Here is a 15,097-nt window from a genome sequence, read left to right as displayed (position 1 = left end):
ACCGGGTGTGCTACTGCTGCTGGTTGAAAACACTGTAAGAGCAATGGTGTACTGTCGTTATGCAAAAATGCCTATAACATAACTATTTGGTCTGTGGATGTGTAACTTAATCTATTTTATTTTTTTTTAATTATTTTTTTCTAAAGTTCTCCTCCTCCAAAACTATTGATGTTTTGGGGAGGGAAATAAAAAGGCAGTGAGGGGGGGTGATGAGGGTGCAGGCTCCCCTGGGTGACTCCACAGCTTTTTTTGATGGTCCCTCACGCTGCCTTCCCCATGGTGCCTGTCCCTGTCCCTGTCCCTGTCCTTCCCATGGGGTGATTCCCAGCACCAGGACATGTCGCTGAACCTGGACGCCCACATCACCAGTGCTGGGAGCAGAGGTGGTGCCACCCCATGTGCAGCATGAAGAGCACTGGCCAGCAGCTGCTGATCCCACCTGGAGGAGAAACTGAGAGTTGGTGCCATGCCTTGGTGGAGAGAGAAAGCTGAGCCTTTTCCCACAGCAGAGTTCCCCAAAGGGCCTACTGCTGCTGAAGCATGCATCACCCGTAGGTCTTGCTGGGTCCTGCTGGGAAGCGAGGTGCTCAGACCACAGGGCGAGCTGCTGCCCCAAGGGGGTCCCGCCTGTCACAGGGACCCCCACAAGGGACATTGTCTCCTGTGGTAGAAGATCTGGCCCCCCGGCACCTGACTGCAAGGGGATGAAGGGCAGCACAAGGCATGACCCCACTGCCAGACGCTGCTTTTCCGCCCAGTGGCAGCGGCGCAGTGGGGAAACTTCCCCAAAACCACCACCAGCAGAGACCACTTCTGGCCAGGTCCTTCCGCACACCGGAGGCTCGCGATGCAGCGCCATCACCTCCACCAAGAAGCTGCGCTCAGGCACCAAAGCCGGGGCCGCTGCTGCTCTCACGAGGGGCGGGAGCGCAACCCCACCGTGCCGCCGGCGCCCCAGCCTCTGACGCACGCGGCGCCCACACGAGCTGACGGAGCAGAGCGCTCCTGCTCTCGCACGGGGCCTGCCCCAAAGAGCAGGCACCACGGCAGGATTAGGCCGTCGCTCTGCCCCGTGCTGCTCACGGCCACGCCAGCCGGACTGCTGACCGGCCCCAGGGCCTGCGGGGGATTACCGGCACAATTGGCTAAGGCAGACCCGGCGCGGCCACAATGGGAACAGCAAACGCTGCCCTGCACCGTCAGCTGGCGGCCCGGCCAGCAGCAAGCACCACACAAAGAGAAACGATGGCCCAGCACCTCCGTAAGCCGCCTGCGTTGCGGATGCTCACGCACGAGAGACGCAGCCGGCGGGGAGTGCCAGCCCAGCTGAACGGCACCTCCGGCTCACGGGGCAGGGCAGCTGCTGCCTGCACGCTCACCCCACAGGCACAGAGTGCCAGCGCTGCTGCAGCTCACCGAGGCAAGGGGAGAAGGGGATGCTGTCTCCACAGAGAACCAGTGGTCTTGGCATTCAGCATCAGTCATCACCTACACACAGACCCTCATCTGCTTTTATTTGATTACTTTTTGTGAATATTCAATTATTCTTTCCATTATCTCTTACTAAAGAATCTTGCCCACTTTAAACCTATGCCTTCATGTTTATATATATTCAATGTGTCTTTCTCCATAAATGTAGGTTTATATATGTATCTAAACACTGTAACTATGGATAAGTAAATAAAACAAATGCATTTTTACATACTTACACACTCCTTTACAGGTATGTTCCTATCTGTGTACACATGGTATGTAAATGTATATGCTTTCCTATCAGAGCACTTCCTGGTCCAAAGGAGGCGGCCTTGCGGCGCTGGACAAAATGGCAGCTGCCTCCCACAAAATGGCCGGGCTTGACTCAGGTGCTGGGCGGCGAAGCAGAGCTTTATGTCCTGTTCTATACCCACTCCATGAGCTGTCTGTGTGCGTTCGGGTACACATACATATGTGTACACACCTGCACGCACCCACAGGGCAGTGTGTGCACCTGTGCTTGCACACGCACAGTTGCTGTGCCCAGGAGGAACACACGTTAAACACACACATTTACACACCTCCTGGAGGCACCGGGCAGCAGACCCACCAGACACGGCTCCTTCCCTCATGTGAGAGCCCCAGCCGCTGCTGAGCTGAGCTTCACGACCCTCTGAGGAGGCGGAGGAGGTGCTGGTCACCTGCCAGCACGGAGGAACAGGAAGTCCACCTCTCCTGGGGACCCTCTGAGTGCTGTGGGGATGCCATGGCCTGGATAAATGCATAAAGTCTCAATTCAATATTAAAGCTTGGATGGTGAAAAGCATGGGAAGCCTTTCCTCCTGCCCATGGCCCCATGCTGAGACAACCAGGGGAGCTCAGAGGCATTCAGCACAGAGCAGATCGGGCGGCTGGGGCTGCACTGTTGTGGCGAGCAGTGTTGAGTGCCTGCCCCATGGCAGGGCACTCCGTGGGGACACTCCAGTGTGTCACAGCCATGTTGGCCCGTGGGGATGGGGAAATAAGCTGCTCCCACAGCTGAGTCGAGTGCCTCTCCCACAGCAGAAGTGCCCTATCTGAGGAGGTGGTGCTGTGCCTGATTACCAGGCTGTGAAAGTCGTTTGGTCTGGGTCTCCGCCTGTCAGGCCCAGAAATGCACATCTGCCTCAGGCACGTCCCTTCGCTTCCTCTGCCTGGCCCAGGGCCAGCCGCAGCCTGCGCAAACCAAACCCCACCTGAACCTGTTGTACATTTATTGATTTCTGTGTGTTTATTGAGAAGGCACAAGCCTTTTAAAGTTGTGGGCAAACACAGAGCCGCCTGTGTAATAAGTGCTTGATATTACCCACCGCAATGAGGCCTCCTGCAGGGTTCCACTGCTCCTCTGCTACTTCCACAGGGCCAAGGAACTCACCAAGTGTTAATTAAAAGCTTGTAGGCAGACACATGTATGTCTTTGCTCCTCGCATTATGCTCGGTCTGCAGCGTGACCATGCTGCATAACCGGGGGACTCACACAAACAGACATGCTGCCAGAGCTCAGCAGAGCGACGAGCTCATGAAGCTGCTTCTGCTCACTCTGCACAATCCCAGCTGTCAGGCCGCAGTCAGGCTGAAGGCAAACCTTCCCAGCTCCCAGGCTTGCTAACCAAGAGCTGAGAAACGTCTACGAGCAGCTTCCTAAACTGCTTCTCAGCCCTTCCAGTTTGTGTGCTGCAGGAATCCTCAGCAGTCTGCCTGGGTACCTCTCCATCGTGTGGTCATCTCGCAGCAAAGCACTACCTGGGCACAGGTTGTTAAGTTTTTGTTCCATACCCAGGACTTCACTGTCACAGCTGTGTAGAAATGCCCAAATGTAGAACAGAAAACAATTGTTTCTCGTTTAAGAAACACATTGAGAATGATTCTGTTCCCATCTTTCCATAACATTTTATCTGGACTTGGAACAGGTTGCATGACAGACAGAAAGTCCTGACTGGACTGATAAAGGTAGAGAAGAGCCTCATGCTGCACACACCTACTTCAGCCCTATTCCTATCCACAGATGTTTTGAGGAGCACATGTTACACTGATGTCTCTGAGAAAGAAGTGTTTGGGTACAAGACACAGACCTCTTTCTTACAGCCCGGGGAATCAAAGCAATGGATGCTCCTTAACCCTTCCCTACGTCTGTGTCTCTCTAAGTCTTCTGTCCTTGACCCCATGCCCTGAGTGTCCGAAACCCATCAGTGTGTACCCTCAACCCCTGACTTCTAGTCTTAGTTTGAGCACTGTTTCTTCCAGACTAACAATTCCTGCATTTGTTCCTTTAGCTGCTCCTGATGAAGTCTTTCTGCAGCTTTGGGACCTGCTGGCCTCTCTCACAACTTGCAAAACCTCCTTGGCTATTTTGTGACCTGCCAGTGTCCTGACCTCTTCTTCTGCCCTTTTCTTTGTCTCCTTTGCCTGCTCCTGTCTCCCTTCTGACCATCTCCCTAGCTCTATGGCCTTGCTCCCTGCCTCCTTCCCAGTGCTGGAGCCATGACCACCATTGCTGTGGTGGAAACAAACCTAGGGGGCTGCTTGTTCTCCTCCTCCTTGGCAGCTGGGGTGAGCACTGCCTGTCCCTTGCTGAGAGTGGAGTGGCTTTGTACCGCAACCAGCGATGCCCTCCCTCTGCCTGTCTTGCGCCTCCATCTCCCCCCAGGAGCAGCACGGGAGCAGCTAGAGCATCTGCAGCTGGTCTCCTTTGGCAGGAGGAGAATGGAGACCACACTGGCTTTGCCAGGACTCCAACTGGACACATGGGCACGCTGGGCATGATCCATCATCAGAGCCTCCCCATGGCTGCTGGGGAGACCGTGGTGCTGCAGGGACCTCATGTGTGATGGCGTACAAAGTGCTGGGAAGCTCCCTGCACCCAGGGACCTGAGGGCTACCAGTCTGGAATGGGCCAGCGCTGGCACTGAGATGCAGCCACCTCTGTGGTAGCAGCCAGGCTTGGTGAGGTTGAGGTGCTTCCTTCACGCTTGCCAGGAGCACAGCAGCCACACATGGTTGTAGTCCTCCATGCTGTGTAAGGACCAAAGAGCTAACTAAGCTCCTAGAGGAGCTGCTTGGTGCACCTTGGCAAGAAGAAGCCGTATGTCCGCAGAAATGGCCTGGCTGTCTAGGCTGTATCTCCGCACATTCATCAGGACAAACTTCACAAAAGCTGCCAGTATCTGGTGAGCTCCAAAGAGGCGCTCAGTTCCCACTACAGCCAGGGGAGCATGACCGATTCAGGAACCCCTTCATCTCCCACCACACACAGGCAGGGGAGGAATGCTCTGAGGAGATAAATAGAGGCTGAATGTCCTTGAGGCTTAAGGGAGAATAATGGAGTGATTGACCGCAGTTGCTGGAAAAACAGCCAAACACATCTCAATACCAGAGGGAGCCTTTGTTTTAGACAGTTGAAATCAGCTAACCATAAAAACCAGTTGTGTAGCTGGCTGTCTCTGACTTCAAGAAATGCAGACTTAAAGCAGAGCAACACTAGTTTTAGAGGGTGTACATACTGCTAAAATAACATAGCTTGTGTATGTACTACGTGCTAAATGCTATGATCCTATGACTAATCAATGTTTATTTATTCATTACAGAGGTAGCTACAGCCAGTATTTAGCTTACTGCTTTACTTTTCTGTAGAGCCCTGTCCTTCTCTCAGGAAGGGATTTTGCCTGTGGTTACTCTGCCTTTGCCTAGGAGCTGATGAAGTTGCACTACAAGCACCATGAAGCCCAAGCAGCTGAGATACACATCCTGCCAGGAGGTCCTCACTCTGCAGTGGCTGTGGCCTCAAGCTGCAGGTACGCATGGTTCACTCCCTCAGACCCAGAGGGTGAGGAAGGAAGAAATACGCTCACCCACATGTCACCTGTGGGACAGTTAGTTGTCTTCAGCAGCACAGGTTCTCAGCTTCCCTCTTTGCCTTATAATAGTAATTTAGCAAGTATAATAGGGCACAATTTAGCAAGTATAATAGCAAGTACAAATACCTCAGAAACAATGAACAAAGGACCTCTAAAAAGTGAGCTCCAGGCTTGAGCTGGTGGCAACCCATATATGTCTTCTTTGCAATTAGGGTCAGTCAGTAATGTGACCAAAAGCATATTCTGGAGGTGAATAATGAGATTTACAGTTACACTGTAATTCAACAACATACTGGAATTGCAGTGGTCTGTGAAATGTAATGTGAATTTATATTGTGATTGCTGAATCATTGTACTAAACCAAAATCCCTTTTAAATGCAAATAGCGTCAAATAAGAAAACTCCATATTAAACATTGAACCCTCCATGTGTAAGATATCTAGAAAAGCCTCATAGAGAACATAGGACTCTGACAGGAAGCAGTCTCTAAAGGCTGTCATGGTGGTACCAGAAGGCAGCTGTCAGCAAGTCTTGGGCAGCCATTACCGGGAGCTCTTTACGTGCACGCTCTAGTGCAGTACAGAGCACAAGCAAGGGTCAGCATCTCATCCTCAGCCCCCAGTGTATGCCCCTGCAGTCTCCTTTTGGCACTGGCCTGCTTCTGTGCGGCCAGCCTCTGGCTTGCTTTGGCAGCCCTCCATTGATTTGCCATCGTGAAACTTGGCCTGATGTCCCCTTTAAAAATGTCCTTAGGAGCAGATCACATCTCCACAGGATCACAGAATTGTTTAGGTTGGAAAAGACCTCTAAGGTCATCAAGTCCGACCACTGACCTAGCAGTGCCGAGTCTACCAGTAAGCCATGTCCCTAAGCACCACATCTACACGTCTTTTGAATGCCTCCAGGGGTGGTGACAACCACTTCCCTGGGCAGCCCGTTCCAATGCCTCACAACCCTTGCAGTGAAGAAAGCTTTCCTGATATTCAGCCTAAACCTCCCCTGGCACAATCTGAAGCCATTTCCTCTTGTCCTACTGGGGACAAGAAGGGGATGTTGCTATGGGCGAGCTGCGGGGTTATGGGGCCAGGATGGTGGTTTTATTTGCTTTGGACGGCCGGCAGGTGTAAGAAGGGACACCCCACTCTCACAGGATTCACAAATGGAGCTGCTTATGTGAATTAACTTAAACCACGCTTCGCAGCCCCTCCTTCAGCCCCTGCCACGTGGCAGCTGGGCACGGCCCCGGACCCGCCGCCTGGGGCAGGGGGCGCTGAGGCGGAGCGGGCGGGGCGGGGCGGGGCGGGGCACCACAAGATGGCCGCCCCCCCCCTCCGGGCCGCGCCTCTGAGCGTGCGGGGGGCAGGGGGGAGCTCAGCAACGCGCACGCGCGCCACAGGGGGGCGGGGCGTGCCGAACGGCGCAGCGAGGGGCGGGGGTTGTCCGCGGGCGGGCGTGGGAGCGATCCGCCTCCAGAAGCGATTGGGCGCCGCCTTCGCGCCCGCCCCCTCCCGGAAGGAGGAGGTGAAGCCAGGCCCCGCCCCCTGCCCCACCCCGTTACGGGCTGCCCGTGCACGGCCGTGCCCGGCCCCGCGGTGGCGGCGGCGGGAGCAGTGCGAGGCGGCGGTAAGGGAGGCGCGGGGCCGCCGCGGGGGGAGGCGGCGCGGAGGGGCGGCGGGTCGGCCCTGAGCGAGCCCGACCCGGGGCCGCCGGGCGTTACCGTGAGCCCCAGAGCCCGCTGCTGCCGCCGCGGGTCCTCGCGGGTGGGGATGTCGCGGCTGGAGGCTGCGTTGGGCTTCACCTTTGTACTCGGCTGCCTGCCGTCCGGCCCCGCCGAGCGGAGAGCCTCCGCGGCTGCTCCTCGCAGGACGTGCAGGAGGATGTATTTATTCCGTGTTAGAAACTGCAGGCAGCGTGACGACTGATTTCCTTGCTCGTAGCCTGCCGCTGGCGGCGGTGTGATGCAGTGCCTCCGCGCTGCCCCTCTCCGTCGTTACTGCGCTTCGGAGTCAGCTCTCGGATCTGCCTTCCCAGGCTGTTTGCTACTTTTCCTACTTCTCACTCTGTGCCCCGCAGTAATGGGTGTCGTGTTTGTTTTCCCTAAGCAGGTGTTAACATAGTAAGCTCAGTTCGGCTAGTTCAGGTTTGGGGGACTTCTGAGAGTCGTGTTAAGGAAGTAAGGATTTGAATATATTATTTAAATGAGAGAGTGAGGAAGGAGGACCCCAAATAATTTCTGTTTCTCTCGAACGTACGGGACATGGAACAAAATTGCAGACTAAGCTGCCCGCTTGGTGTTCCGTTTATGCAATTGAGACTTTTAGTGTCAAGTCGAAACTTAATGCGCTTGTCCGGGCCATGGTGTCCCCACAGCACTGAGAAGGTCCCCAGGAGAGATGGACTTCCTTTTCCTCCGTGCTGGCAGGTGACCGGCACCTCCTCTGCCTCTTCAGGGGGTGGCCGTGAAGCTCAGCTCAGCAGCGGCTGGGGCTCACAGGAGAGAAGGAGCCGTGTCCAGCAGGGCTGCCGCCCGGTGCCTCCAGGAGGTGTGCGTTTAACGTGTGCTCCTTCTTCTGGGCGCTGTAACTCTGGTCTGTAGAGGAGCTGGGAGTGATGTGAGGGTGTCTGTGGTAGAGGCTGCTCCAGGACGAGTAAACGAAACACACTGGTGTTTCTGCGAGAGCAGGAAGTGCTGGGGTGACTGCCTGGAGTGCCCTCCTGCCCCGAGCAGAGTTTAGTGCGCCCGCAGCCATTTACCAGATGCTGTGAGGATTTACAAGATGCCAGAGAGACACTGGTCTATGCGATTTCAGTGACAACCTGCCCTCCCGCAAGACAAAACGCGTGTTGTTGAACCAGTGATACTGAAACTTCTGTGACCTCTTCTGCTGATTTGTAGCAGCTGATTAAACTGCTTTTGTAAGCACATGTTCACACACAGTGCTGTATGCCCGTGTGGTGTTATGTGGATCTACGGGTGTGTAAATATGAGCATATGTGAACACAGAATACAGAGACACCAGCTCAGGTTAGTAAGCTGCTGTGTGTGCATGAAGTAAAGCTGATCAAGAGTTGGACTTAATGCTCTGCTTTCTTGCCCAGAGTTGGGCCATCGTGTGCTTGGGGTGCACCAAAGCAGGCGTGGTGTTAGTAGCTCTGTGTGGACTGAAATGTGTACTGTAGCGCCTGAAACATGCTGAGGATTGGGACTTCTCTTCCATTTCAAGTTGGTGTGATTTCCCCCCAAAAAAGGGAAACAATGGGGAGAGGTGTCCTGGGGACCAGCCAACTGTGCAACTACTCTTTTAGGACCAAGGACGTCAGCTCCCTTGCCCAAAATTTATCCTTGCTGGTTTGGGTCAGGACCAAATTGCTTTAATCTGTGCAGCCCTATCCCTCAGGCATTGACTGGGGTTGGGCTCGACGGCTGTGCCCAAACACCTTCCTCCCTCAGCATCTCAGTGGAGGCCAGGCGTGAGCTGGGTTGGTGATCATGAGGGGGTTTGGCCCGCGATGCTGGTGGAGAGCGCCTGGAGCGGCTGTGCCAGCAGCAGCAGCACCTGCTGGAGAAGGAGCTCCCTGGTGCTTTGTAACTGCAACTGGTGGACCTAGAAGACAGGGAACACATGCCTGTGAGCGGACGAGGGATGGGAACTCCCCTGGCACCCATCTTCAGACTGGGGCCGCGCCCTGAGCAGGAGGGAGCCCTTGTCACAGCCCAGTCCACGTGTGGGGGGCTGCCGCCTTGTTCCAGCCGCCATTTTGCATGAGGGGTCTGCCATTTTGTTCCATGCCACACAGCTGCTCTGTGATCAGTCCTTGGCCCCACCACGTGTGGCAGGATCCCGTGTGGCGTGTGAGAATGGTGGCTGCTGTTTTCGGCTCTGTCATGCCCCTCATCTGCCCATGCCACCACACAGTCCACCTGCAGGAGCTGGCCCCTGCCAGCGTCCCCACAAATACATCAACGTCTCCAAAGTCACCGAGCCATTTTGTGGCCACTCACCTGTGGAGGGAGGTTGAACAGCGAGTGGTGGTGTTAGCTTGTGTTTGTTAAAATGCTTCTTTTTCTTCTTTTGGGGTGGAGGGGTTATAGGTGAAGATGCAGGAGCCTGACCTGGTTGCGAAAACGCTGCGAGCTGTTCTTCACTCCAATAAACATGGCGTGCCCCTGTCAGAACTTCAGAGTGAATACAAACTGCTGACTGGCGAGTGGATTCCCTTCAGGCTCTTAGGACATAACACGCTGGAAGGCTACCTGGAAAGCATCCCAGGAGTGGTCAGAATCGAAGGGAATAAAATGGGAGAGGTAAGCATCCGTGATAAATGAGAGAGATGCAGCAAGCTGGAAATAGCATTCATGTTTGTAAAGTGTACAGAGTTCATAATTTTACCTCTGCCCATGTCATGTTTGGTGTTGTTTGTTTTTTTTTGAGAAAAATAATGTGTGTGGTACACTAATGCTATCAGAGGTAGAATATGTGGCATAGACCAGGTGCCCCTTACTTTCATGAGTCTGCATATGGATCAGAAAGTGCCATTTGCAGAAGGTGGAAGGTTATGGGGACTTTCCCCCCTGTGCAGGACTTCTGGCTGGAAAGATCCTTTGCCTGACAATAGAGCTGTGGTCCCTGTTTCAACATATTTTCCTCTGGGGGATATTAGCGGGTTGTCATGGGAACAAAACGCTTACTCTTGTGCACGTGTCTTGAGCATGCTTTCGGGATGCGGTTCTGGCATCTTTTTCCTACACCAGAACTGTTGTAGGTGCCATTGTGTACAATCCTGACAGTGTTTGCTTGAGGCTTGGTGCTCTTTTTTTTTTTTGTCAAGAGTTGCAGTGCTGCAGGACTTTGAAGACTTGCCATACAAGTCTGTGAAGAGCCCATACAAGGGAGGTGTTATGATGTGCCTCAGCTTAGCAAGTTTGTGGGGGACAAGCAGTCAGTGCAGATGTCGTGGATCCACTCTTTTATTTGTATTTATGGAGGAGGTGGAGCAGAGCTCAACAGAGAAAATGAGTGTGGTATAAGTTTTCCTTTATTCCTCAGCCTTGCTGCAATAGCTTGTGTTGTCTGCCAGCTTGGAAGCAGCTTGCCAGAACCACAGGCCTCCTTGTCTGAGTCTGAAGTTTCTGGTTATGAGTTGGAAGGCAATACTATGCCTTTCCGCATCTCTCTTGATGGTTGACCCATTAGCTGTGTGACTGTAGATGATGTGTTAGAGAGGAGAGCTTGAAGCCTCTTGCTGGTTGGAGCCGTTTCTGAAATCTGTGTCAACTTGGGGAGAGGAGCAAGCTAGCAGATGTTTAACAAAATAGTATGGCTGTAACACGAGGTCTGTAGAGACAGTGACTAAGGCCATGTCCATCTACTGGCTCAGCTGGGTCAGGGTGGCATCTATGAGCTCAGAACTAGGTCCTCCTGGTTAGCTGTGAAGAGTGTGATAAGAGGCATCCTTGAACTCTTTGGATTTTATGCAGATGCCTGGAAAAGTGGCCGTGTTCTTAAGCAAGCGGATCCCTTGTTGCCTTTTTGCAACTGTCAGAATTTGCCCTTTTGCAACAAGTAACCAAATCTGAGGTTCTCTTTTGCTTGCTCCAAGTCTGCATGGGCTGCAGCTATGCCAGTAACATGAATGCAGATACCTCTGGGACAGTCTGTGGTGCTGCAACTTAATGCTTCCTCATGGTGGCTCTGGCTAATAGCCATCTGTTTCTAACTTGGGCCTTGCAGGGTGTAATCTGTTATCCTCCCTTTCCCTTGAGAGCCTTGCTTATCCTGTAATGCAACGTGTGCTGAGAGCCCTGTGGACACTTGGGTAATGCTAGAGGCGGTGCCTTCCCTGAGGCAGCTGTGAGGAGAGATTGAAATGTAGCTTTACGAGGTAGAAAAAGAGGAAGAAACTAAACAGGGCTCTTGAGGTAGTTCAGTAGGGATCACTTTGGTTTTGGTGTGCTGTTAATGCTCTACATGACTGAAGCAACTAAAAGGAAGCACTCTGAAAACCTGGGAGGCAGAAATTGCTCATGAAGACTGAGCCCATGTTGTTGCTTTATGACTCTCCTGTGTCTGCTATTCAGAATGCAACCTGGGCAGACACTGGGCGGAGGGTAACAGGTGTGGTTGTGTACTAGCAGGGGCTGGGAACTGCCTTGTTTTGAGTGTCTTTTGTGAAGAGTGAGGAGAGGCAGAAGGGGGAGGATTCTTTGCCCTCAGGTGACACTCTTTTGGTTGTATACCTTTTTTAACCAGGAGTGATGGAGGGAGGGTGAGGATGACCAGCAGTCATGTGAGGCAACAGAGGACAAAGCCACAAGAAAAACGTGTGAGGTGAATGAAACAGAAGGGACACTGTAATCAATGATTCAGGGCTGACAGTTGTCCATCCTGAGTGCATCCTCGTGAACAAAGAAATGCCTGTTAGGATTGTGAGGAGGAGTCTCACCCTTTTTTTGGAAATGAGCACAAATGAGCACCTCTCCCAGGTGCCTGTACACTCCTGCAGACAGCATGGGGGGCATGCACAGGAGCAATTTCAGGTCTGCACACATTAGCAGGGCAGTGATCTCATTGGGGTTACAGAGACCTGTTGTGGTAGCTGACAGCTGGCCCCAGAAGAAGTAGTAGATGAAGTAGGCAACACCTTGAAGCACCTGCAAGAAGCCTCATTTTAGCAGTTCCTTGTCCTCACAGAGGCTACAGCAACCACAAGGTGGTGGGGTTGACGATCTTGAAAGGAGGGGAAAAAAGCAAATGGCAGTATCACAATGAAGAACTTCAGGAGAACTGACTTTGACTTGTTCAGGAGTCTCTTTGGAAGAATCCCATGGGATACAGTCCTAGGGAGAAAAGTGGTCCAGCTGATTTTCAAGGATCTCTTCTAATCTCAAGAATGGTCCATTACAACAAGCAGGAAAAATAAGCAAAGGTGTCAGGAGTCCTACATGGACAAACAAACAGCTCTTGATTAAACTAACCCATAAAAAGGAGTTATGGAGAAAGTAGGAGCCAGGAGAAGTGACTTGAGAGATATCTATTCAAACATGCAGATGAGGGGATAAGAAAGGCTGCATTCATTACTGACCACTTCAACAGTATGAAAACCAAGACAGAATGCCATCGCCTTCAGAACAGCTCGAAAAGCACTGCCAGTTCTCAGAGTAACCTTCTGTAGAAAGTCTTTGAAATAGCTGGTCCAGGCAACAGAAGAGAATAGGGGAACAGCAGAAAAAATAGAAGGCGGCTGCAGCAAATCAGCTACAACGCTTTGCTGTGTTGCATTTCACCATAGCCTTATGACATCGGTGCTCACACCACAGGGTACAGATTGTTGCACAGACATCTCTGAAAGGGTGAACCGCTGAGGATTTCAGGTTCACCTTTCCACAAAGGTGAGGCAAGACTCACTCTGGTACCGTCCACTGGATGACCAAGTTCTTCTCTTATTTGAGTGAGTCTTTTAAAAGCGGTAGTGAAGTGTGACCAAATTCAAAGGGAACAGGCTGCTTCTGAGATGCTTTAAAGACAAGTGAGTGCTTCCGTCTAACAGGCGTCCTTCCTGTGTATGCAAAGGAGACAAGTTATTCCACCCAGAGCAAATAAGATTCCAACACGAGGGTCCTGTTGCACTCTTCTGAACATGTCTCTGTGAAGGGATCTGACGAGCTGCTTAGTTTTGCAGGTTCTTTCACGTGCTCCCCAGGGAGCCCATGGTTTACAATGGCCATACCTATTCTTTACGGACATGATTTGTTCTTTCTGTTGTAAAGGCATTGGGTTGAATTGTTAAGAAAAGCCACTCTCTAGCATAGCATTACAGAGTGATCTCATAATAAAGCTGTGTTCCTGCAGTCATTGTAAAGTGATAAAACGGGTAGGAGCTGATGACTTGCAGACTTAAAATGCTTGAAGGCTTAACAGAAAACCACACAGACCAGCTGTAATGTACACACCACCGGTTCATCAGGCAGTCTGTTAATGCTTGTTGTAAGGGAGGTGTACATTGCATGCTGGAGTCCAGTTTCATCTTTCACTTTCAGTTTAGAAATATTGCGTAGTACAGCAGTACTGGAAACCTCTTGCTCTCAAATAGTATTGGCTAAGGATTAAAATGGAGAGCTGGAACTGGAGGAGCAAAAAAACAAAAACAAAAAAAGAAAAAAACCTAGGCGATGGCTGGAGAAAGCTTTCTAGAATCCCAGGCAGAAAGAAGCATGTTGTGGGCTACCTGAGTGCTGCTGTGACAGCACTCTTAGGAAACACTGCAGAGAATTAACTGCTTTGAAAGGGCACTTCAGTGACACCCTGCTGGCCTTCTGGAGCCACCTGGAACTCCGATACGCTGTGTCTCATGCACCCATTGGACCAACAGCAGTTCATCGTGACAGACAGGGTATCGAACAAACCTTGCAGGAGCCGTGCATGAGTCAGCAGGGAGCTCTAGACCTAACTCTGCCCTTAAAGGGAAACTAAGAGTCAGGGACAGAATTGTTTGAGTTGGAAGGAGTATAGAGATACTGCCCATGCAGGGATACAGTTAAAAAAGTTGCAGCCAATATGGAGCTGTATCTGGTGGAGGACATGCAGAACAAGATGAAATGTTTCTACAGGCACATATCAGGGAAAAGGATGACTGGAGGATTTGGAATGTGGACCTGGTCTTAAAGGACATGGAGGAGTCTAAGGCATTGACTGCTTTCTTTGCCTTGGTTTTCGCTGGTAAGACGGGCCATCAGCCACCCCAAGGCTCCAGAGGCCAGTGGGAAAGTCCAGGGCAAGCCTCAGTGGAGAAAAATTATGTTAGAGACCACCTAAGCAAAATGGGCGTGCACAAGTCTGTGGGTCTGACACAATGCACACGTGTGCTTAGAGAGCTGGCTGTTGTGAGGCCGTTCCAGATCGTGTTTTAAAGGTCACAGTGGTTTGTGAGAGGTTCCTGAGGACTGGGAGAGACCAAGTATTGCCCTTCTCTTCAGGAAGGATGGAAAGGAGGATGTGAGGAATCACAGGTTGGTTGAGCTGACCTTGCTCCCTGGGCAGGTGACAGAGTAACTAATCCCAGAAGCCTCTTCCAGACACGTGCAAGACAAGAAGACACGTGAGTGTAGTCGGTATGGATTTATGAAGGGAAGTCTTACCTGGGTAACCTGGTGTCCTTCCATAAGGAGGTGACCTGCTCTGCAGGTTCTTAGCGTGGCAATGCTGTTTAACGTACTCATGAACGACCTAGATGAAGGAATAGAGTACCCCCTAGGAAGTCTCCAGATGACTGATGAGCGGAGAGCAGATGGATGTGTTGCCATCCAGAGGGACCACAACAAGGGGAGAACGGGACAACGGGAACACACTGAAGTTCAGCACAGGGAAATGGCAAGTCCTGCAGCTGGGAAAGAATAACTACGTGCACCACTGCGGTCTTGGGGCTGACCAGCTGGAAGGCAACTTGGCAGAGAAGATCCTGCTGGACACTGAGTTCACCACGAGCAGCAACGTGCTCTTGCAGCAGAGGAGGCCGACGGTGTACTGGGATGTGTTAGATCATTGCCAGCACGTTGATGGAGGTGGTCGTTCCTCTCTACACAGACCACATCTGAGGTCCTGTGTCCCGCAGAGCAGGAGAGGCGTGGGCATACTGGAACAAGTCCAGTGAATGGACTCAAAGATGCTGAAGGGACTGGAATGCCTCTTACGTGTTGGAGGGCTAAGATAGCTGAGTAGGATCCTACCCGTGTG

General features: G+C 52.2%; 1 protein-coding gene across 3 annotated transcripts in view; it reads left to right on the top strand.

Annotated features, from left to right (window-relative positions):
- The first annotated feature begins 6,836 nt into the window (after window positions 1-6,836).
- The window catches only part of TDRD7 (tudor domain containing 7), a 45,589-nt gene continuing 37,328 nt past the window's right edge, over window positions 6,837-15,097 (top strand). For 2 of the 3 annotated variants that reach the window (XM_048051757.2, XM_048051755.2), the window contains exons 1-2: window positions 6,837-6,989; window positions 9,451-9,672. In XM_048051757.2, the coding sequence (XP_047907714.1) occupies window positions 9,466-9,672 (207 nt within the window). In that variant the 5' untranslated portion in view covers window positions 6,837-6,989; window positions 9,451-9,465. The remainder of the gene's footprint in view (window positions 6,990-9,450; window positions 9,673-15,097) is intronic. The other variant, XM_048051756.2, reaches the window with a different exon arrangement.

Source organism: Anser cygnoides, chromosome Z, assembly GCF_040182565.1.
Source record: "Anser cygnoides isolate HZ-2024a breed goose chromosome Z, Taihu_goose_T2T_genome, whole genome shotgun sequence".
Lineage (NCBI taxonomy): Eukaryota > Metazoa > Chordata > Aves > Anseriformes > Anatidae > Anser > Anser cygnoides.
This window is presented reverse-complemented; position numbering and strand designations above follow the sequence as displayed.